This window comes from Acomys minous (genome assembly GCF_964271855.1).
Source record: "Acomys minous genome assembly, chromosome: 16".
Lineage (NCBI taxonomy): Eukaryota > Metazoa > Chordata > Mammalia > Rodentia > Muridae > Acomys > Acomys minous.
The window spans coordinates 43,502,647-43,525,976 of NC_140498.1; the positions used below are offsets into that span (position 1 = coordinate 43,502,647).

General features: G+C 48.1%; 1 protein-coding gene across 22 annotated transcripts in view; it reads left to right on the top strand.

Annotated features, from left to right (window-relative positions):
* Positions 1–23,330, top strand: part of RBFOX1 (RNA binding fox-1 homolog 1) — a 2,117,065-nt gene that overhangs the window by 125,264 nt on the left and 1,968,471 nt on the right. For all 22 annotated transcript variants that reach the window (XM_084764427.1, XM_084764407.1, XM_084764449.1 and 19 more), the window contains exon 2: positions 10,883–10,921. In XM_084764427.1, the coding sequence (XP_084620553.1) occupies positions 10,883–10,921 (39 nt within the window). The remainder of the gene's footprint in view (positions 1–10,882; positions 10,922–23,330) is intronic.

Below are 23,330 nucleotides of genomic sequence, written 5' to 3' on the forward strand. Positions count from 1 at the left end.
CTCAGTTGAGATGCTCTTCTTGTATGATTCTAGGTTGTGGCAAGCTGACACAACCTTACCCATATAGTACACTGGTCTCTTAACAGAAGAATATCAAGTAATTACATGCCAAGAAGCATGCCTGGGGGCTGGAGAGATGGCTCAGAGGCTAAGAGCACTGCCTGCTCTTCCAAAGGTCCTGAGTTCAACCATCACAACCATCTAAGATGTTATCTGATGCCCTCTTCTGCAGATAATGCACTCACATACAATAAATAAAACAAATAAATCTTAAGAAAAAAAAGAGAAGCATGCCTGGACAAGATCTAAGGGTCTCTCTCTTTTATCCAGATCCAAGATGACATATTTTCAATAGTTCTCCTCCACCTCTTAGATTTCTATAATATTTGATTCATCCAGATTGCCTTCTCCCACAAAAGATGAATCATTTGGCTTGGTTTTGATCTATACTTCTGATCTTCAGCAGAATACAGTATTTATTTATGTTTTTCCCCATTCTTGTAATGGGAGAATAGAAAAATGCTGGTAGGACCAGGAGAGGAGAGGTATGGGGTCAAGGGTGAATAGCCAGAGAATTTTGGTCTTAACTTTTCAAAGAAAAGGACATGAGTCTTTGAAAATGATCAGTCTTTGACTGTGCCCTTCATGTTTAGAGGGATAACTCGCATCATGACATGAAAGCTTTTAAAGTTTTCGTTGCATACTGTTTGGAGTAGGTTAAATATCCGAATGTCTGCTTACTTTCGTAATGTTAAAAATCACATTGATTAGTGCATGGGCCTGAGGAACACATAGAAGAACCCGAAAGAAGAACTGGAAGATAAGTATGAATATTGTGGTGTAGCTCATTCTCCAACAAAACCCTAAACATGCTTTAGCTGAGATTAGTGTGTCTGCGCCCCAAAGAGATGAATCGTTAAGCCCACTTCTCTGTGCCATTAAGTATAAGCCTGATTTGTTCACTTCTAATGGCCACAGATATTTCGCTGTATGGATGTGTTGTACAGTTTGTGGAACAGGTTCCCCATTGGTGGATATTTATCACAAAGTCATGTTGGTTTGTTTGCCTCACATAGGATAAAGTCAGGTGACATCCCCCTTACCCGTTGTCATGTTTTGAGCCTCTCGTGGGTACCATTCATTTCTAGGAGCAGACTCCAAAGGTGAGATGGAAGGGAAGAGACTTGCTCCATGCCATCCCCGAGATGGGAACCACAACGTCGCCCCTGACGACAGAGTTGGCAATGACAACATTGTTGGCTGTTAACATTTATTTAATGCACTCACTTGGTAGTTCATACTGAAAGCTCACACTCAGTCCTTGTTTTATGCCCCATCCTGGCTTGCTTCAGCCAGGTGCCAAGACCCATCAATTCAGTGTCCTCTCTATTGCTTTAATCTGCTCACTTTCTCTCTATTCTCTTTGACACCTCTCTTCTCGGGATTGCTTTAATGGGTCTCAGCGGTGGAACTGTCGCCCTGCTTCAGTGATTCTCCTGTGGCACAATTCCAGTCACGGCACTCCCAAGCTTAACTCTCTCAGCCTCTGCGGTAATGTCCCCACCCAGTCAATTGCCTTGGGATGCTGAGTCTCACCTGGGGGCCTCACCTGAGGGGGCCTCCTCTCGTGCTCTTCAGCCTGCCCAACTTCTCCTGTTGTTAGCACGGTTGTGTTTGTATGAGTTTGGGCTGCTATGAAGAAACAGCATGTTCCTGTGTGGCTTAAATAATGAGGGTTTGTTTCTCCCTGTTTTGGAGGCAGACAGTTCCAAGATCAAGGTTGCTGGCTGATTCCTGAGGAGGGCACACTTTCTGCTTTGTCCACAGACATCTCCTCACACAAGGTCATCAGCTCTATTCATGGATGACTTCAATGTCTCATTTCCCCCATAAGGACATTAGAACCCAACATGTAGGCTTAAGGGGAGCAGATTGTGTCTGTCACTTCCTTTTTTTGTTGTGATAAAGTATCACGACCAGATAGATGTACTTTGTAGAGGAAACAGTTTTATTCTGGGTTACTGCTGCAGAAGAAGAATCCAAGGTGATGGGGGAGGCAGGAGCATGAAGCTGACAGATCACATCTTTATCCACACACAGGAAGCACTGAGAGTGAACTGAAGTGGAGTGACTTAGCTCTACTCTCTGCCTGGGTCCCTCTACCCCCATTTCCCAGGTCATCTTGGTTCTGATGTTATCTTTTGCCCTACCATCTGGGCCAGGCGCCTTGTTGGTGCTCAGTGTAGCTAGAAGCAAGGATTCCTTCCACAACTCTCTTTGGCTTGTCAGAGAATTGTATCTATCTCCCACTGGATTGCGCATCCTGTGATCCTGTGAGAGAAGGGCTCATTCTCTCTTCCCACCAGGCCTTAGCTTAGTGCCCAACAGGTAATATGATTTAATTAAGTCTCAAATAAATCAAAGATGTGGCCACTTTCTGGCTGAGCCCACTCCCCACAGGACATTCTGACCCACTTAGAAACAACAGCTGGAACATCCTAGCATATCTGCTTGGAGAGAGAGAGAGAGAGAGAGAGAGAGAGAGAGAGAGAGAGAGAGAGAAAGAGAAATTGTCATCAGAAAAAGTCTTCATGACACACCGGGAGAGCTTGTGTGTAAATCATTAACTGATCTGTTTACTATTTTTATTTGCATTGGAAATCAAATTAAATATTGCATTAAGTGAGTTAAATATTCATATTGCATTAAATATAGATTGCATTTTAAAAACTAACTGCTGGGTGCTCTTCCTTGAGCTGGCTTATGAGGCCTCAGTATAATTGGCCTGGCATGCATTAACTGTACGTAGGTGGTTTCTGTGTCACTGGTGGCCTGCTTGCACCCATATGGGTAATGGAGTTGGAGAGGATCTGTGGAACAGAGGTTGCAATGTGTGTTGTGGGGCAGCAGTGTTGCTGTCTGGCTGTACAGGAAGAGGGGGAAGGAGAGGGGGAGGGACACCATATGAGTGATTGCACCCTTGTTGCTCGCCATACACAGTTTCTGTGGGGCGCCACCTTTGGTTCCCACCAGAAACAAATGTGACTGACTCTCTTGCTTTTCACAGGTGGACACTGCATGTGGAGAGGCGAGCAGATGGACTCTGGGTCTCACAGCCTTGAAAAGCTCCAGACTGTGTGACTCAAAGTCTCTTTACTAGGGCCCTTGCCTCTAAGCAGAAGGGCCTCCAGGATGCTATGCCCAAACTCAAACAGACTTGGGTTTTAAAATTTTGGCTTTCTGTATTCTTAACGATAGACAATTATGGTAGGATTTAAAATTACCCATTTATCTATCCAGGAATCCGTGCATTATCAGTCCATCTGTCCATCCATCCATCCATCCATCCATCCATCCATCCATCCATCCACAAACCATCCTCCATTCATTCTTCATAGATCCATGAATGCATACATGTATTCACTTATCCACAAATACATCTTCAACTCCTGAATGTATCCATGTATCTACTCCCCACCCACACATCCATCCATCTAGACAGCTATCCATTTATCTACTTGTACTGAGACGAGTTTTATGTTAGCTTGACATGAGTTGGAGTCATCTGAGATGAGGGAAGTTCAATTGAGAGAAGACGTCCATATGCTCAGGCTGTAGGCAGGCCTGTAGGGCATTCTCTTAATTAGTGACTGATTTAAGAGGAGTAGCCCAGGGTGGATAGTGCTACCCCTGGGCTGGTGGTCCTGAATTCTGTAAGAAAGCGGGCTGAGCAAGCCATGCAGAGGAAGCCAGTAAGCAGCACCCCTCCATGGTCTCTGCATTAGCTTCTTCCTCCAGGCTCCTGCCCGGTTTGAGTTCCTGCCTTGGCTTCCCTCAGTGGACTATGATTCAGGATATATAAACCAAATAAACCCTTTCCTCCTCAAGTTATTTTTGGTCATGGTGCTTTACCATAGCAATAGTAGCCCTAACTATGACACCATCTATCTATTGGTCCATCCGTGCACCTACCCACACATCCACATATCTGCCATCCGCCCACCTACACACCTTTTTTCTTCTTATTGAGCCCCTGATGTGTACCAGAAGTGATCTAGCCTTGGGGACACAGTAGAGGACGAGGCATATGTCACTTGTTTGTTATGGGTTCACATAGCAGAGTGTCAGATGCCAGGATTCTGTCTCCTTTCCGCTGTTCCTGTTCCCAGCCTCTCTAGGCCTTATATTGGCTCCCCTTCCTTCCCCAACACCTAGGACTGGGCTGGAAGCTGGATTTAGTCACACCTTCTAGCATACTCTTCAACCTCTCTCCTGCCTGTCTATGTTCGGGGTATCTGCTGGTTTTGTGTATTTGTTTCCCAATACCCAGTGATTAACCCGAAACAACTTACAAGAGGGGCTACAGCAGCATGGACAGAGGATGTTTGCGCCGTGACGTGGTGGCTCCTCCCACTGTGTAGCCCTCTCCCTCCTTGGCTCTCCCCTAAGGCTTTCTTGACTTCTGAGTCATCCTTCATGTTTCCTTCTCCTTCAGTGCCTCAGGCTCCCGTGTCGTCCCCTGGTGGTGCCTCCCTTCACGTTTGGTTTTCTCATCCCTCTTTTCCTGACTTTCACTGTTTATCTGGGCAGCAAGGTTCTAGAAAGCCTCATATTTTACAGATTGCCTTTGAGTTTTGCCTCACGAAGTCACTTGGATGTTCCTTGAGGGAGGACTGGTGATGCCTGGTGCCGAGTGTGTGAGCCCACTTTGCTCAAAAGAGTCACTGGCTGAGGGGTGTCTGAGGGCCAGAGCCAGATCAAGTAAACTGCGTCTCCAGGAACCCTGTTGTAGCGTCGGAATCCAGATCCAAACACTCTTGGAGACAGCAGTGTTGCAAGGCAGAAAGTCTTTATTACGGCCGGGCCAACTTATTCTCTGTGGGAGTAGGAGAAAAAAGCAGCTCCAAGCTGCAGCAGGAGAATTCTTACATCGGTCCTTCATGGCCTCTGCAAGCAAGCAAAGATTAACAAAAGCGGAACTTTTGCGATTAGCTTTTAGCATAAACCCATTGCTATATGTTTTTTAACGTTGCTGTAGCCTGCCAGTTCCTGAAAGCCTCATTTTTGTTTGTGGTTTGCTGGTTTGAAAAGGGGTTTGTACAATAGGAACATAAATCTTATTTTACCTGAGAAATACAAGTACAAATATCAAGACTCTGAAAACAAGCCTGGAAGCTGAACAATAGGAAGAATGGAGGCCCTGTTATTATTTAACCCGTTAAACTTATTTTTATAAAACTGTGCTTGTTTCTCAGGTTCTCTCTTAACCTGGCAATCACACAAATAGTTGAGACTCTTTTATATTTGTTTAATGGTAAGCTTCACAGCACAAAAACTGAGCAGTTATTAACTCTATTCTTTAAACCCTCTAAGCTAATTTGGTTTCCTCCCAGCTTTCATGTGAGAGGTACTTGCGCTTTGTAGCTTTCCCTGTTCCAGCTGAATCTCCTGATGTCCCCTGCACCTCTCCTGTGGCTGAAGGCTCTACTTTCTCTCTGACTCCTCCTCCCCTGGCTGGCATGAAATCCAGCTCTCTTCTTCCCTCTGCTCAGTCATTGGCTGTAAGCTGCTTTGTTGGCATAACAGGGGACAATTGGGGAGTAATGTTTACATAACATTGAGATGCAGAACGAGGATTGCAAGTAGATATGGGGGCACAGAAATCAGCATTTGAATCTTTACACAATAACCTTATGCCTACATCACCCGTATTAAAATCAACAGTGAAGGCAGAAACAGGGCAGTCAGTTTCAAACTAAGACTTTCCCTCGTTTCTTCCCAATATCTATGAAGCAGAGATGGCAGGAGATTCCTAGCTAGCGGGTCTACTCTGGGGACTCAACACTTGAACTCACCTGTAATAGAGTGATTTGTCACTCAGTTGCCTACCCCCTCATAATCCTCCGACCTTGTCTTGTTAGGGACGCTGCTGCTAAGTCTCCTCTGGAAAAAGATAGAGTTCTCATGGAAAAGATGGACCCCACTGTAAAGGTGGAGTCTTTCCCCTTTGGAAAAGAGACTCCAACATAAATGCGCTCCCCTCTGAAAAGTGATGGGTGTCCATAGAAAAGAGCGATCCTCCTGAAAAAGAGGAGCCTGTAGAGAAGCTTTTTTGGGAGGTTTCCCCAAGGATCTGGGGCTCAGCGGGCATGCTTTTGACTACTCTACTTTCAGGCAGCTGTTGCTGCTGGGGGCTGCATTTTTCAACTGGGTAAGGAGACTGGGTGTGGGGGGAGGGCGGGCGGGGAAGGGCTGTGGATCACAGCGGCATGCTCTTCCAGGGCAGGCTGAAATGGTCTCTGGGCCTGGGCCTTGCTGTTTCCTTTGACTGTCAAAGAGACAGATCCCGATCCCTTCTCTTCCTAACTGCTAAAAGTAATCCTAATCCTCCTGGAGGCCATGGCTGCCCTGCCTGACAACCTCACCCAGGAGGAAAGCAAAAGGAGAAGCAGACAGAGGCTTCCCAGCTCTAATCTTCCCACTGAGCTCATGCCTCATTGTTCTGCATTGCCTGAAGCCATTGCAGAAACTGTCACTTGATCTCCAACTGTTATGTACTTATCATGGAACTGGCTGGGGGGAAGTGACGCCTCCTTGTAAGGTTGGAATTCTGCTCATGAAATGGAGTTCTTGCTCTTTCACTATTATTAGAGACAGGGTGTGTGTGTGTAGCTGCATGTGGAGGTCAGAGGTCAACCCTGGCTGTTATTTCTTGAGATTCTGTCCTTTTTTTTTTTTTTTAAGATTTGTTTTTATTTGGGTGTATGTATGTTTGTGTGTATTTATATTTTTGAGAATGTATGTCACATGTGTGTGGGTGCCCATAGAGACCAAAAAGAGAGCACTGGGTCTCCTGGAGCTAGAGTTACAGGCAACTGTGAACTGCCAAACAAAGTGCGTGCTAGGGATGGAGTGAGGGTCCTCTGTGAGAGCAGCATTCATTCCTAACTGCTGAGTCTGCTCTCTAGTCCCGAGAGTGCCATCCGCCCTGTTTTTTGAGGCAGAGCGTTTCATTGACCTGGAACTCGTAGGTATGGCTAGGCTGGCTGGCCAGCCAGCTCCAGAGATCTGTCCTGTCTCCTCACTCCCAGGGCCCGCAGTCAAATCACACACCATCTTGCCTGGCGCTCTCTTCACCTGGGTGCTGGGGCTCCAGTTCCAATTCTGCTCCACATTTTGCAAGGCTAGCACTTTATCAGCAGGGCAGGGCTGCCTCCTCGGCCTAGTCATCAATTTGCAATGAGCTGACACTCACGGTGGCTGAGGAGGAAAAGGGGAAGCTGGTTTCAGGTCATAAGGTGACCTGAGTTCCCCGCATTTGCAAAGGACATTGGTACAGAACAGACATTGGCTCAGAACATAGCATGGTCATGTTCCAGCTTCTCACGTGTGCTAGTTCAGCACCTCGGGAGTGTGCGTGGGGTTGGCCCCACCCAGTCCCGAGACCAGATTGGCCCCGCCCAGTCTGGCAGCCTCAGCTCCTGTCCTGTCTTCTCCTCTGCCCCTTGCCCTTTCTTCTTTGTTCTCCCCTCTCCCTTGTGTTCAGGTTTCCAGATACCTAGAGCTGAGCTGAAGTATCCAGCAGGCCTGGGGGAGGTAGGCACCGAATGATCACACCAGACACTGTTCAGAAGAGTTAGAACTTCAACCCCCACAGTGGCTCTCTGAGGATAAACTTCTTGTGCACTTTTGTCTCTTCTTTCAAGCCCATGGGGCGTCTTCAGTGGAGGAGAAAGGAGTAAAGTTCATTTAAAAAAATCCTTTCCTGCCCAGCATTTCTGCCTTTAAGTGGGCCCAAGTTTGAGCTGTGCAATCATTTCAAAAAATAGCTTCCATCATGGGGGTGGGCTGGCTGGATCCCTTCGTGGTGTCTGATGGGGCAGCACAAGGGGGAAGAGACAGCCAGTTGGTGGAATGGTGAGATGGCCCTGTCTGTTCCTCACACGGTTTATCTCGGCGTAAGACACCTTGGAGCTCATTAACAGTCTCTCTAAGAAGGGCCAGGCATTTATCTGGGAGAGCCATCTGGATGCTCTGAGCTCACAGATCTGATGGGAAGGGGTGGGCTGCTGCTAAACGCCACCTTCCACGGAACAGGGTGTACACACCTAGGCACCCGATCCGCTTTACCAAATGGTCCCCTCAAAAAGCTGAGCTGATTACTGCTGCCACTGCCTTTGCTGTCACCTGTGCTAGAATCCTACCACTTCCTGACAGGAGGCAGAATCTATTTATTGCCCATAAACATAGGAAACACACACACACACACACACACACACACACACACACACACGCACACACACACACACACTCAGCTCATGGAGTTGTCTGGTACCAAGTGTATGTCTGTCTGAAAAAGACTTGATGCACAGTATTTTAAAATTTAGCACCAAGAAAAACAATCCATTTCCATGTAAGTTGTGGCATGTTTCAAACAGCAGACCCCACCCCCTGCACTTAGAAATAGATTTTGGGGGGCTTGGAGAGAAGGCTGGGTGAGTAAAATGCTTGCTGCTCAAGCATGAGGAAGTGAGGTCAGATCCCCAGCACCCTTGTAAAAAAGCTGGGTGCGGAGGTGCAAACCTGTAACCCCTGCACTGGGTGTGGGGGGCAGGAACAGGTGGGTCTCTGAAGTTGCTGGCCAGCAGGTCTAGTCCATCAGCAATCTCCAGGCTCAGGGAGAGAATCTGCCTCAAAGAATAAGATGGAGAGTGATAGAGGCTTCTCGACTCTGCACACGAATGCAGGAGCAGGCACATACAATCACACATGTACATTACATGCGCTTGTATGTATATGCATGTACATGCACATGTATGCATATGCATGCACCCCTAAACACTGAAATAAAGTAGGTTTTGGATTTTACTCTTAGAGGATGCTACTCTTAGTGAGTGATGGTGCCTCTGCAGTGTGGATCTTATGTGGCTGCCAGCCCCACACAATGAGGACACCACAGATGTTTGATTATTGAATTAATTACTTGTTCTGCTGCTGTAATTAAATATTCTGGATTTAAAAAAAAAGCAACATAAGGGAGGGAGGGTTTATTCTGGTTCACAGTGTGAAGGTGCAGAGCAACATGATAGGGACAGCAGGATGACAGGAGAACAGGCAGCTAGCTGGTCACATTGTATGTGCAGTCAGGGAGCAGAGACAGATGGGTGAGTGCTGGTGCTCAGGGCAGAGTCTCCTTTTTCTCAGTCTAGGACCCCAGCCCATGGCACGGCACCCTCACATTTAGGATGGCTCTTTCCACCTAACAGGACAGTCCCTCACAGCTGCACCTAGAGGCTTGTCTTCTACGTGATTCTAGGTCCTGTAAGGTTGACACTATCAATCACCACAGTTGTCACAAACAAGTGAAGGGAAGTGCTTCTGACATGGAGTTGGCCATCTTCCCTGAAGGCTGGGCACTCTTCTCTCTCTTCCTCATAGCCATGGTTGCATATGAGTTTTGGAATTGTCTCTACTCCGTAACAGCCCAGACTAGAGGTGCCACCAGGGTAAGGACTCTCTGTGTCTTTGGTGATGGTCACAGCTATGGTGGACAGATCTGGCCTTCTGGAAGGAAAAAGCTAAGTTTGGGTTGAAATGTGACTTAAGGAAGGAAGCCAGTATGGACAACCGACGTGCAGACTGACTTCAGAGAACCTGAGGGGAAGAGCAGGCCTTTTTTGGTTTGCACAAAGGGGTGGGCTAGCTCTGACACACCAGGTCTGTGGGCTAGCCCTGACATGCTAGGTCCTTCCTGTTGGCTGCCCACTCAGGTTTCTGAGTCTGCATGGACTGGTGTGGGTTGGTCCACCACACTTGGCGATGTTTGGTGAGGTATATATAATCTGTGTCCCATCATGGTTGGTAAGATGGGGCATTTCAACCCTCATAGGTCTGTAACTGAGCATGCTCATAGGTGCAGGGACTGTCTCCATGGGTGCCTAGCTCAGAAACTGAGGTATCGTTTCAGGAAGAAGTATGAAGTTATACTTCCTAACTTTTTTTTTTTAAAGAAAGCCATATGTTCTATTTCATTTCTGCTGCTGTGATAAAAGACCCTGACCAAAAAACAAAAACAAAAACAAAAACAAAAACAAAAAACAAACAAGTTAGAAAAAGAGGTTTATTCAGCTTATGAGTCCAGGTCACAGTTCATTACTGTGGGGAAATCAAGACAGAAACTTCAAACAGCTAATCACACGACATCCACAGATCAAGAGTAGAGAGAATAAATGCGTGCTTGTGCTCTGCTCTAATTTGGTTTAGGATTCCCTTACTAGGGAATGGTGCTGCCCACAGTGGGCTGTGTCTTCCCAGGTCAATGAACTCTTTCTTAAAGACAGCCCCCTCATAGACACGCCCACAGACCAACACAGTGCAGACACCCTCTTACGGAGACTCTCTTCCCAGGAGTCTAGGTTCGTGTCAAATTGACAAATAAATCTAAGGATCGCAGCGCACAGACTCCAAATGTCAATCACCTGGTCGCCGACAGACATCTTGTTTTCTTCTCCTTGCTGACTGGGTTCTTCTGCTGCTTCTCGCTCGCTTGTCCCTTCCCGGGGAGTTCCGCACCCACCACTTCTCCACGCATCTGGCCCCTTCTGGTCAGTGAACACAGCAACTTTTTAAACATTTCAGCGCCTCCCTGTCTTTCCTTCCTGACAAGTGGAGACACTTGCCATCTTGTTAAAAAAAAAAAAAAAGAAGCTCCTGCAACCCACTGGTCATTCACTGCTCACTCATCAAACACCTTAGGATGAACAGATAAATACTCATTTCCAAGTAACGTAGCTACTGCGCCTGTGAGAAAAGCAAGCTGAAGGTAATTGTTTCTTAAAAACTAAACTTTCCTTGTCTTTGTTTTTTTTTTTTTTCCATACAGGATCCGCTGTCTCTGCCTCCAAGCCTGGTCGAGAGTCAGGTGAGTGCTCATTATATTCTAGGTGAAGATGCCGTGTTTATTAGAAACGAAGAGGTAAGTCCTGTGCCAATGTGCTTTTTTTTTTCTTTCTTAGTCAGCATAGCCATGTTATCAGCATGGATAGGAGAGAAGGTATATTGTTATCAGTATTGGTGGCCTGCGGGCCTCCGGATGTTCCTTTCCACTTATAGTAGGGACTCCTGAGCCTGATTGACACATATTTGCCATCAGACACAGCGCTGTGATTCCAGTGCCTAAGGCAGACATTGCTAATCAACCACAGCTCCATTCACTCCATATATAGAACAGTCACCGTTAATAGATCATCAAAGGCTGATGAGATGAAGGCTCTTGGTATCTGTGATGGGGTGAGCTCTAAAGATGGAGTTCATTTTTCTTGGGTTGCAAGTTGTTGGATGAAGAATTGGTTTCTGAAGCCTCGTGGACTGCTTGTCGAGAAGGAACCGCAGGCTTACTTGCTTTTTCTACTGTATTGCTTGAAAGCAGTTGGAGGAAGCCCCACCGCCCAGCCTCACCCCACTTTATTACTGCTGGAGGTACCACAGCCCTGCCTTAGGGGAACATAACTGTACCAAATGGATCTACACCTTGGGGCAATGCATTATTTTTTTTTTATTGATTCCAACTCTATCTTATTATTGCTGCTTGGCAAGGAACTAATGCAATCTCTAATGAAGCCATGTGGCTTTCGAATGGATGAAGTAAGAGTTTATTTCCCCTGTGATGCCATAACAGCCTCTCTTCAATTAAAACCTGTGAAGGAAAATTAATACAAATATACGGATTTCCCCCTTTACGATTAATGTACAGGCAGTAGACTTTCGTTGTTCATGTGGGATTCTCGTGTGATGGAATCGGTGCGGCACAGGGCTGGCCGGCCCCCCAGTTGGTGGGAGAGTAAGTGTGAGGTGCTTCAGCAGGATGCTGAATCTGAGGTGATTATCATTTGTGGTGGCTGGGCAGCGCGCTGCACCATCCTGCCTTGCTGGATCATCCTGCCAGCAGCGTCACCATCCATCACCTTCTCCCCTGCAGCTCTTCTTATTGGCTGTTTGTCATGAGCCTTCATATAACCCCGCCTCCTCTCCCTCTCTGTGATGGGCATATGCAGGTGTAGATGCTTATGTACATGCACATGTGTATGTACATATATATATGTGTGTGTGTGTGTGTGTGTGTGTGTGTGTGTGTGTGTGTGTGTGTGCATGTGTATGTGTGCATATGGAGGCCAGAGGACAAATTCAGCAGTCATTTCTCAAAGCATCGTATACCTTGTGTCTTGTTTGGTTTTTGTGACAGAGTCTCTCACTGACCTGAAGCTTGCCAAGTAGGTTAGACTGCCTGGATAGTGAGCTCCACAGTTCCACCTGGACCTGCCTCTCCCACTATGGGGTTACGAGGAGACTATGCCACTAGGCACAGCTTAGTTTTTTTTTTTTATGTGAGTTTTGGCGGGTGTGTGTGTGGGGGGGCACGAAGAGGAGGGAGGGTTGTAACTCAGGTCCTCACGCTTGCAAAGCAGGCACTTTATCTACCAAGAACTCTCCAGTTTTAATGTGTATTTATGGAGGTGAAAATCATATCTGTAACACTAGCCATTTAAAAAAACCAAGGAGCATGTCCCATGAAAGCCTTCACTTACCAGGAAACTGAGGCAGAGGGGAGGACATTCTAGTGGGACTCTAGATGAGAGAAGCATGGGAGAATGGCAAAGTAGAAGGATCCAGAGGGTCCTAGAAACCTACAAGTAGAACATTATGATAGGCAGATTTGGGCCCAGGGGTCCTGCTCAAACTAAGGCACCAGCCAAGGATAATACAGGCGGTAACTTTAAACCCCTACCCAGATCTAGACAATGGACAGAACACTCTCCACAGTAGAGTGGAGAGTGGGATATTACTTTCTCACATACTCTGGTGCCTCACCTTTGACCATGTCCCCTGGAGGGGGAGACCTGGTGGCACTCAGAGGAAGGACAGCAGGTTACCAAGAAGAGACTTGATACCCTATGAACATATACAGGGGGAGGTAATCCCCCTCAGGAACAGTCATAGGGAAGGGGAATAAGGGGGAAATGGGAGGGAGGGAAGAATGGGAGGATACAAGGGATGGGATAACCATTGAGATGTAACAAGAATAAATTAATAAAGTAAAAAAAAATCAAGTACTGAAGTGGCATTTAGTAATCTGTAGTAGGATGTACTCACCATTCCTGTTCTTTCCAGAGCATCTCCATCACTCCACTGCAAAAGCCCTGCACCTGTTCTCCTCCTCACCCCTGGCTCCATTCCCTGGCAACTACTCATATGCTCCTTCTGGGGGCTACCTGTTCCATCTATTTCATATAAGCAAAATCATTGAGTGGATGACCTTTCATGTCTGGCTTCTGTCACACAAGAAGCAGTCTAGCAGTGCAATGGCCATACAGCTCAGCATCTTCACACCAAGAACCTAAAACCAAGACTAGAGTAAGCCAAGGAAATACCCATTCACAGAGGTTCTGTGCACAGCAGCACAGAGGTGAGATCAGCCCAACATCCGTCAAAGAACCAGAAAACAATCTGTGGTCCATACCTCCAATGGAGTACTATGCAGCCCTGGAAGGGAAGGAGGCTGTGCTCCAGGCTACGGCCTGGACGAGTCTCGGAATTATGACAAGCAGTTAATCCTTTACCCAAGTCCTTTCTGTGTGATGGGGCTGCTTTATCAGAGGCAAGCTGGAGGCTGCAAGACTGGGCAGTGTAGGATTAGACCAGGAGGAGGGTACTGGGCTTGCCTGCGCAGCTACTAGGTTCAGGGTCAGCAGCACCCTGGCTGGAGATGTGAGTTGGGAGTGTCGGGTCCATTCTTCATCTCTACAGAGCCTGGGACTGCAATAGGGGTTGGGTCTGATTCATCAAATCTCCTGCTTTGTTGATTAAACAGCTATGTTTGATCTAGTTACCTGTCAGTCAGTCAGTCAGTCAGTCAGTCAGTCAGTCAGTCAGTCAGTCAGTCAGCCTGTCTATCTCTCTGTCTCATTGTCTCTCTGTCTCCCTGTCATCTGTCTCATTTGTGTTGGGGCTGACAAAATCAGCTTGACAAACAGCACCAGTGACTTTACTAGGTCTCCCGTTGGACTCTGTGAACACTCTCAGATGTTCTGTCTCCCAGGCAAGCAAGACTAGGCCTGACTGTCTTCCTCCATACACTAGGGTAGAAGCCCAGCAGGTAAGGTAACTTACTCCTAGTTGTCCCCTCTGCAGCCTGTTTTCTTCCATATGTCTTGAGGCTTCTCTCAGCTTGGCAGGCACTGGCATTTATACGTTGGTATGGTGCTGGTGTTCAGAATGACTCACTGCAGTTCTGGCTTTCCTCAGTGTTTGAAGGACCCAGAGCACCGCGCGACACCGAGAGCTCCTAGGTGGTGGTGGTGGTGGTGGTGGTGGTGTGTGTGTGTGTGTGTGTGTAGGAAATGTGGTTGGGTTCCAGGCATGAAAGTGGCATTCCATGCTTCTGTCTTCCCAAGGCTTAGGAGCCCAGTGTGACTGGCTGGCTGATCTATGGTCAAGGTCAAAGTCAAAGTCAAGGTCAAGGTGACTGCTGTCTTCCTCCTCCTTTTCACCTGACCCAGGTTCTGGCCTCTGGGAGCTTCGCTCACTGCCCTGAGCAGAGGGCAGACGGTCTGCAACGCTGCTGATGCTGTTCATTCTGCCAAGGAAAGGTTCACAGAGCTGGGCATGAAGGTCCCCAGAAGCATGGGCACTGTCAGGTGAGATGGAGCAATGGCTGGTGAAGGGGGCATAGGCAAGCCTACCGCCAAGCCAGACTGTGCCTGACTCTCCAGAGATCAGACAGCTACCTACTCTGCCTGGAAGGTGACACCCACTCCATCTGGTCAAGCTCTCAGGTCTGAGGCTGCTTACACATGATCCTGGCACAGACTCCACCTTTAAAATGGGTCAGTCTCCCCAGCGAGGGTATATTTCTAAAGCACAGTTGTGAGTGGGGACTGAGTGCTGGTGTGAAGAGGCTAGCCTACTGAGAAGATTCCCCTCCCTCCTGAGGGCTGCCTGGGAAACCAGCAGTACCCATGGCTCCCCTCAGGGCACTTCTGGTAGGAGAAAGTGTGTCCGGGGCTACAGTCATCACTGGGAAGGACGAAAGGCCTGAGGTTGTTCTGATTGTAGCAGGCTGCTGCTCCCTTGTCCATTGCCTGTGCCTGTCTCCTTGGTGCTCTGATGGACTCCTGTTGCTTGTTTCTCGTAGTCACCATCACCTGGAAAGCAAAGTGAGAGTGTGATTGCTACAGTAGCACTTTCTCTTCCTGCCAGCATCCCTTGGGTACATGACACTCTCTCTCTCACTCACTCGCCCTGCCTTCTCAGTGCAGAGCCCCTGGTCAGCCAGGAGGCACAGGGCCATCTCCAGGACGAGGACTGAGGTCTGCCATTTGTTGAGCATCTACTGCATCCCAGATCTTTGAAAAAATAATCTTGTGTAAACTTCCTGATACATAGAGAGAAGGGTTGCCACTAAACCTATTTCACGAGGGGAAGGCAAGCGGGTATCCACAGGAGGCTTCCGGGTCACTGGAGGAAAAGATGGGGATGCAGATCGAGGTGTGATCAACTCTGATGCTTCCTTGAGGAGGGAGTTAAGCATATACACTGGGCAGGCACCGTTTTCTTGAGACTTCTCCTGTGTGTGTTGAGTCGGCTTCCTTCCATTGGCTGTTGGTTGGTAAATCTTGGCTTTCTCCTTCCCCTGTGTAAATAGGCTGGGACTGCCTTTCCCATCTTTTCCCTATAGAAAGGTTGCTTGTTTCCTCTCACACCTGGTACCAGCCATCAGTTAGCCCTGTAATCACTGCAGAATTCAGCATCTGATTCCCACCCACAGTGGCTCTTGCCTGCTGCAAAGGTGCTTTGTTACTGATGCGGGCATCAGGCCCCTCCAGGAACCCACAGTGCCATAGGGCCCCAGGAGAGCCACCTAGATCTGCCTGCCAAAGATCCTCAGACTGATCCCACCTTTCTTTGGGGGGGGGTTACTGCTTGCTGTAAGTACAGCATCTGCATGCCTAAGCATGAGCTGGCTCTGGTCCGCCTTCTGATCTTGCTTCTTTCTGCTTCCCTGCTCCTCACATTCTCAGACCTAGCCCGACACCCATTGAGGACTCTCCTACCTTAGACTCCTCCAGCACTTGAGATTTCACTCTTTGTGGCTCCGTGTGCTCTGAAGCAAGCATTCTTCCTTCTCCTTCTCCTTCTTCTCCTTCTTCTCCTTCTCCTTCTCCTCCTCCTCCTCCTCCTCCTCCTCCTCCTCCTCCTCCTTCTTCTTCTTCTTCTTCTTCTTCTTCATTTGCTTGCTTCCTGGAGAAACAGAAGCTCCAGGAGAGGGATGGCTCTGTTAGCGCAGCTTGAGGAAGTCCCTGCGAACACTGTCAGATGGAACCTCAGCTTGCCTGCTCCACTCTGTCAGGTCCAAGGGCTCCTCGCCACACCCACACGTTAAATTAGCTTCACCCATCTGTTTCTGTACCGAGGGGGGGGGGAATTCTTACATTTGGTAATTTTGCATCTCATCTTTGGAGTTCATCAAATTCTCAGCATTTTGGTACAGGGAGAAGATGCTCGGTAGATGGATGGCTGGGTAGGGCTGGACTGGCATATGCATGTATATGCGAGTGTGTGGATAGACAGATGGGTGGAATGATGGATAGACAGGCATACTGATGGGTAGACGGATGCATGAATGGTTAGGGATGGATGGATGGATGGGTGGGTGGGTGGGTGGATAGATGGATAGATTGGTGAGCAGATTGATTGATGGGCAGATGGGTAAGTGGATGGATATACGGACACACGAATAGATGCTGTTACTGGCCAACATTTGTGCTTGATACACACACACACACACACACACACACACACACACACACACACACACATGCTCACACTCCCAGGTGCCAACCTTGAGTGCCGTTCCTCAGGTCCTGGCCCCCTTGCTTTTTTTTTTAAAATCACATTTATTATATACATGTGTGCGTGGGCATGTGGCTACCCTTGCACAAGTGTAGAGGTCAAAGGACAATTTGTGAGGGCTCGATTCTCTCCTTCTACCATCTACTTCCTGGAGAGGGAACTCAGGTGTCACACTTGACAGCAAGCCTTTCCGCACACTGAGCCATCTCACCAGCCCTACCTTGCTTCCTGAGATAGAGTCCTTCATTTGTCTGAAACATGCTAAGTAGGCCAGGCTGGCCCGCAAGTTACAAGGACCCACCTGTCCCTGCCTGTCTAGTGCTGGGGCTGCAAGTGTGTGCTACCATAGTTGGCTTTTTAAATGTGGATCATGGGACTCAAACTCAGGTTCTCACACTCGGTACAGCATACACTTCATAGATAGCACCATCTCCCCATCCTGTGCCTTATACAGTTTTAGTTTGTGTCACGTGACTCGTAGGTCTAAGGTCGAAACTCCAAGGGCCTCAGATGATTGTCTGCAGCAGGTAAGTTTTTCTGACATGGCTCTTGCTGTCTCTCTGGGGGCCAGAGCACATCTGATGACTTCCCTTTCTTCATCTCCTGCTAGGGAGTTGTCTCGGGAGGAGCATATGTGGCCTGGCTTTGCTCACGTGGTCCGAGGATCTCAGTGTCTTAATAGAAGGAGTTTTACAGAAGTGTGTCTGCCCTAATGGGTGCGTTTGATCTGCCACTTAAAACACTCACATGGTACAAAGAAGGTTTTCTTCAGCAGAGGTGGCTGATTCCAGTGCCTCCCTGCTGGTTTGGAAGGCAGGCATCTTGTTACTAATTCCCCATGGGTCTGCCTTTAATCCCTATTGAAAAGGCAGCTGTCAGCCTGGCTTCCCTCTTGTCAAAGTCAAGAGCTAAGCAGCCCTTTGAACTCGGTCTGGGAGGAGGGGCACACACAGCCCCCTGCACTTCACAGTTTCTTCTGTATCTTCTGTCTTCTTCCCAGGCATCACTGCCATCTTGGGCTTTAGAGCCACTCAGATGCCACACAGAGCTATAGTGTGTGAGTGGGAGGCTGTCCACTCACTCATGCTTGCACACACACACTCTCACACAGGCATATACACATGTGTGTTTGATACAGGATCTTACATAGCTCAGGAGAGCCTTGAACTTTTGATCACCCTGTTTCCAATGCCAGCCCGAGGGCTGGGATTAAAATCATATACTTCTGCACCTATGGATGAAACCCAGGCCCCTGTGCATACCAGGCAAGCACCCTATGAACTGAACTCCATCCCAGCCCGTCCTGGAGCTACGGCTTGATGAAGTCACAGTGACGGGTCATATCAGGAGTTAGTATTTACTACGCATTCTGCCAAGTCCCTCAAATACCATTTCTTCTGGATTTTCAATAACCCAGTGAGTTATTGTCTGTGGTTCCGACCACTATGACAGTAAAAGTGAAGTTGGGAGGCCTTACAACTTGCCCAAGCCACAGAAGGTGCTCTAGGCTTGCCTACAGCTTGAGACCGCAGTAATTCTGCTCTTCTGTTGATAGTGAGGCTGCCAAGTGCCTGCAGTTTCAGCAGAACAATTTCCACCAAAAGGCTCATAGAGGTTCCCGACTGCTCTGTGGACCCCTGGTGTTCGGGTGTGAGATCCTTACCACTGGCCCCAGCCTTCCAGACCTGTGTCGTTCACATCTTAGTGTGTGTAATGTATGGGAAGGCCCCTGGGGACTCATGTGAAACTGTACAATCACCCACGACTACTCTAAATAGCTAGACTTAGCCACCTGGGTCGCGCACACACACACACACACACACACATACACACATACATCAAATGCACTGTGCACATCACACGCACACTCACGCAAAAGTTTCCTGCCAATTAAAAAAAAATATTAAATAGGAAAGACATGGAGTCTGATTGTTTCTGTGAGTCCCATCAGAGTCTGTCTCCCATCTGATCGTCACGTCACTGGGATGTGATGGCATGTGACATCACACCTGACTTTGTTTTACATAGGTTCAGGGATTGAACTCAGGCCCTGGCGCTTGCAAGGTGAGCTCCTTGCTGACTGAGTCATCTTTCCGGCCCTGCTGCCTCCCCCATGTACAGTGGCACCTGCTGTGCTGTTGTTTTTCATAACTGTGTGTGGATTGGTTCTACTCTGAATGTCAGCGATGGGCCATATTGGAGTAGGAATATCAGGCTGCTTTTTTTTTTTTTAGAGACAGTTGTCCCTGGGTAGGTGGTACACACTTAGAGTGCAGAGACAGCCTATGGGATCCTAGGAATTTTGAAGCTCTTGGAGCATTGGAGGGAATGGAGGAGGGGAGCAAGTGTCTGTCATCTGGAGACCAATTGAGGGAAGGTTAGATCTTCTAAACAGTCTCAATGAGAAGCTCCACTCTGTTGGGGACAGTCTCCTCTTTCATCAACTACATGCATGTGGGTCCCTTCGCGCTTGTCTCTCCTGTGAGTGTCTTGTGGTGGTGGCTATTTTGGGGAACACAGATGAAGTGATAGGGCTGTCCTCAACCTAGCGTGACCAGAGTCCAGGGAGCCCTTTGGCATCTATCTATGTGTGGGTGACATATTGCAGAAGGCCTCAAGTGTCAGCATTTGGCTAGGCTCTGCTGATTCAATTATGGCCAAGGTTGGGGTGCCCATGGACTGGGAGGGTGCAGTGGTGTGAATAAGGATGCCCCCCATAGACTCATATATTTGATGCTTAGTCATTGGAGTGTTGATCTTCGATAGGATTAGACAGACTAGAGCTGTGGACTTGTTGGGAGAAGTGTGTCGCTGGGGTGAACTTTGTGGTTCAAACCCATGCCAGGCCCAGGCTCTCTGCTTGCCAATCAGGGTGTGGCTCTCACTGCTGCTCCAATGCCTGCCTCCATGCCTCCATGCCACCATGCTGCTCACCACTATGGTATGGATTAAACCTCTGAAACTGTAATCAAGGTCCAAGTAAATGCTTTCTTTCACAAAAATTGCCTTGGTCATGGTGTCCCTTCACAGTGGTAGAACAGTGACTAAGACAGAGGATATTCATGGGGTGGGAGCCAGATGTTCTGAAAGGTGACAGAGAAGAAATTTTGTTTTTCATATGACAGTATTGATTCTGTGGTCATATAAGTTTGGTTGAAAAGCTGATTAGATTTACCAATGCAGGACTTATCAGTACCTTCAATATGGAACACAGATTCTCAATGTTTTCTAAGGAAATACTCGATGTATACCTTCTATGCACATGGGTGTGCACATTCATGTGCATGTGTGGGGTGTGTATGGAGACACAACCTGGCTATCATTTTTTCAGTGGTGCCCACTGCTTTTCTGTGTATGTGTATGAGTGTTGGCACGTGCACGCTACTGTGTATATGTATGAGCACGCTATGTGTATGTACATGCTACATTGTATGCACGTCACTCTTTGCCTTTCCATCTTGTCTGAGACATGGTCTTTTCATTGCTGTGTAAGCCACACTAGCTGCTTATGAGTTCATGAAACTTCTGGAGTCGCAGCCATCCATCCTCTGCTCATGGTACCATGTTGAGATTTTCCGTGGGGTCTGGGGATCCACACTCTGGTCACCGGGATTGGATGGCGTGTGCTTAATCACTTAGCCATCTCCCAGCCCTGCCTCGCTTTTTGAGACACGATTTCTTTTTAGTCTGGAACTCACTGAGTAGGCTAGGCTGGCTGTCCAGCAAGCCCCAGGGATCTGGCCATCTCTGCTCCCCATCTCTGAGATTGCAAATGTGCACCCCTGTACCTGGCTTTCGATATGGGGTCTAGAGGTTGAAGTCAGGTCCCTTGTGCAGCAGGCACTTTGCTGAGCCATCTCCCCAGCCTCCACATTGTTTCAAGTTCATTTCAGAGGATTTGAAAATTTTCACCCTTCTCCGTGGTAGAAGACACTGATGCGGATTCTAATGACACAGCTAAATCAGCTCCTGAAAACCAGACCACAAGTGTTCCACTGTCCTGAGGACAGAGTGAATTCCTCACCAGGTGCTCTGGATTGTCACTTGCAATCTGGGGAACCCCTGACTTTACCTGAGTGGCTGTGTGTAGGCTGTGTCTCTTCATGGCGGATGTGTGGAATAGGAGGGCCAGTGACCAGTATTCAGAGATTGGTGGCTTTGTACTCCACCTTTCCTAAGTGCCACCCTACAGGGGAGCTGGGTGCACACCATTCCAGACCGTCATATCTGAAGGGTTTAGCTGTAGGGATGGTTGCTACTGTGAGTAGGTCATGACTTCTGATTCCTGAGAGGGCTCCCTGGAGACGCATGATTGGGACAGGATTGATACAGAGAGCATCTGACTTCTGCACTGTCGTCCCCACCCTCCACCTTCTGCAGGAAAGGCAACACACAGTTCCACTTGCTCAGCCCCTGAGGGCACCTGGCTGCCCACTTGTAGGCAACCCTGCCTATGTGCTCCCCTGGGTCCTTGGGAGAGAAAACAATCTGCATGCAGCCCATGGGGATGGAATTCTCTGTCTCCAACCTTCTGGGAGGAGCAGGTGATCGAGGAGACCATAGCCAAAAGCTACCCACTCGTAGGGCTCATGGTGGATCAGATTCCACAGCCTTGTCAGTTTTCATCCCAATTCACGCTGGAGAGCAGACGGGTTGTGCTTTCAGAGAGCTAAATGCCATTTGTGCCTTCGGATCCAAGCCACTGGCTGCTTTGAGGATGCCAGAGACAAGGAACGCCTGCTCTTGAGGCAGGGCTCCCAGCCTGTCTTCTAGTAATGGGTAATAAATGTGCAGTTATTTAATTTGGAGTCAGAGCTGCAGTATTATCGATTACCTGGACCATCTAAAGCTCCCAACGGTGAAAGCCTGGAGCATGGAGAAGTGTGCTTGTAGCAAATCATTACATTTAGCATGAAACAGGCACATGAAGAGCAGGCAAGGTTATTTTCATTGGACACTATGAATGCAGGCTGGGTCAGCCAGCTCTAAGACACCGCCTTAGGATTCAGAAATGCCGAGGTTGGACAGATGGATGGATGGACAGATGGACGGATAGACAGATGGACGGACAGATGGATGGATGGATGGACGGACAGGAAGATGGACATCTGGGTGGATGGATGACTGATGACTGGATGAGATGATGGAATGAGTAGGCTGAATGATGAATGGATGATTGGATGGAGTAGTGGGTGGACAGAGTGGATGGATGGATGGATGGATGGACAGATGGATGGATGGACAGATGGATGGATGGGTAGAATGGCTTGGCTAGTTGGTTACTTAGATATATGGACAACTGAATAGACCAATAGATTAATGGATAGATGACTCCGTCTCTGGATGGGTGAATTCCTGGATGCAGAGTTGGATGGATGGATGATGACTGGACTAAGGGATGGATGAATAGAGGGAGAAATAGTATTTGTGGCTTCTCCGGCCACACTCTGGGTTTCTCTTCCTTGCACTATGTCATGGAGGCTTCTTTGTCTAAGCCGCAGCATCACACTATCTTCAAAGTGGGTTTGGGCAGTAGAGATCTGTCAAATGATAGGACGAGGGAGGAGAGAGCAGGATAGTTATAAACTCAGCTGCATTCTTGGTCTCGAGGTAGGAAGATTGGGTACAAAAGTCAGCCATAACCTTCAATGCCTGACTCCTCCTAGCGGCTTCACCCTAGCGGCTTAGACTTGAGGGTTCCACAGTACCCCTCCCCCTGCAAACAGCATCAACTGGGGTTCAGACATGTGGGCTTGTTGGTGACATTTCACATTTGAATACCAAAGGGGTGTGTGTGTGTGTGTGTGTGTGTGTGTGTGTGTGTGTGTGTGTGTGATGTAGGTGTGGTATATAGTATGCACATAAGAAAAAGACAGAAGAGGGTATCAGATGTCCTGCTCTGCTTACCTTAGCCCTTGAGACAGCATCTCTCACTGAATCTGGAGTTAGGCTGGCAGCCTGCAAGCTCCAGCAATCCTCTTGCCTCTGCTTGCTTACAGTGGTGTAGTTACAGACATACATACGGTCATGCCTGGCTTTTTATGTAGGCAGTGGGGACAAGTTGTCTTAGCCACCAAGCTATTTCTTTAGCCTTGAAACTCCCTTTTCAAAACTTGAAAGTTTGTTTGTTTTCTCCTCTCTTACGTGTGTGTGTGTGTGTGTGTGTGTGTGTGTGTGTGTGTGTGTGTGTGTATGTATTCCCACTGTGCTCTCCTGCTGTAGGTATTTCCACTGTGCTCTCCTGCTGTGGGTATTTCCACTGTGCTCTCCTGATGTGAATATTCCCACTGTGCTGCCTACTATGGGCATTCCCACTATGCTCTTCTGCTGTGGATATTTCCACTGTGCTTTCCTGCTGTGTGTATTCCCACTGTGCTTTCCTGATGTGGGTATTCCCACTGTGCTCTCCTGATGTGGGTATT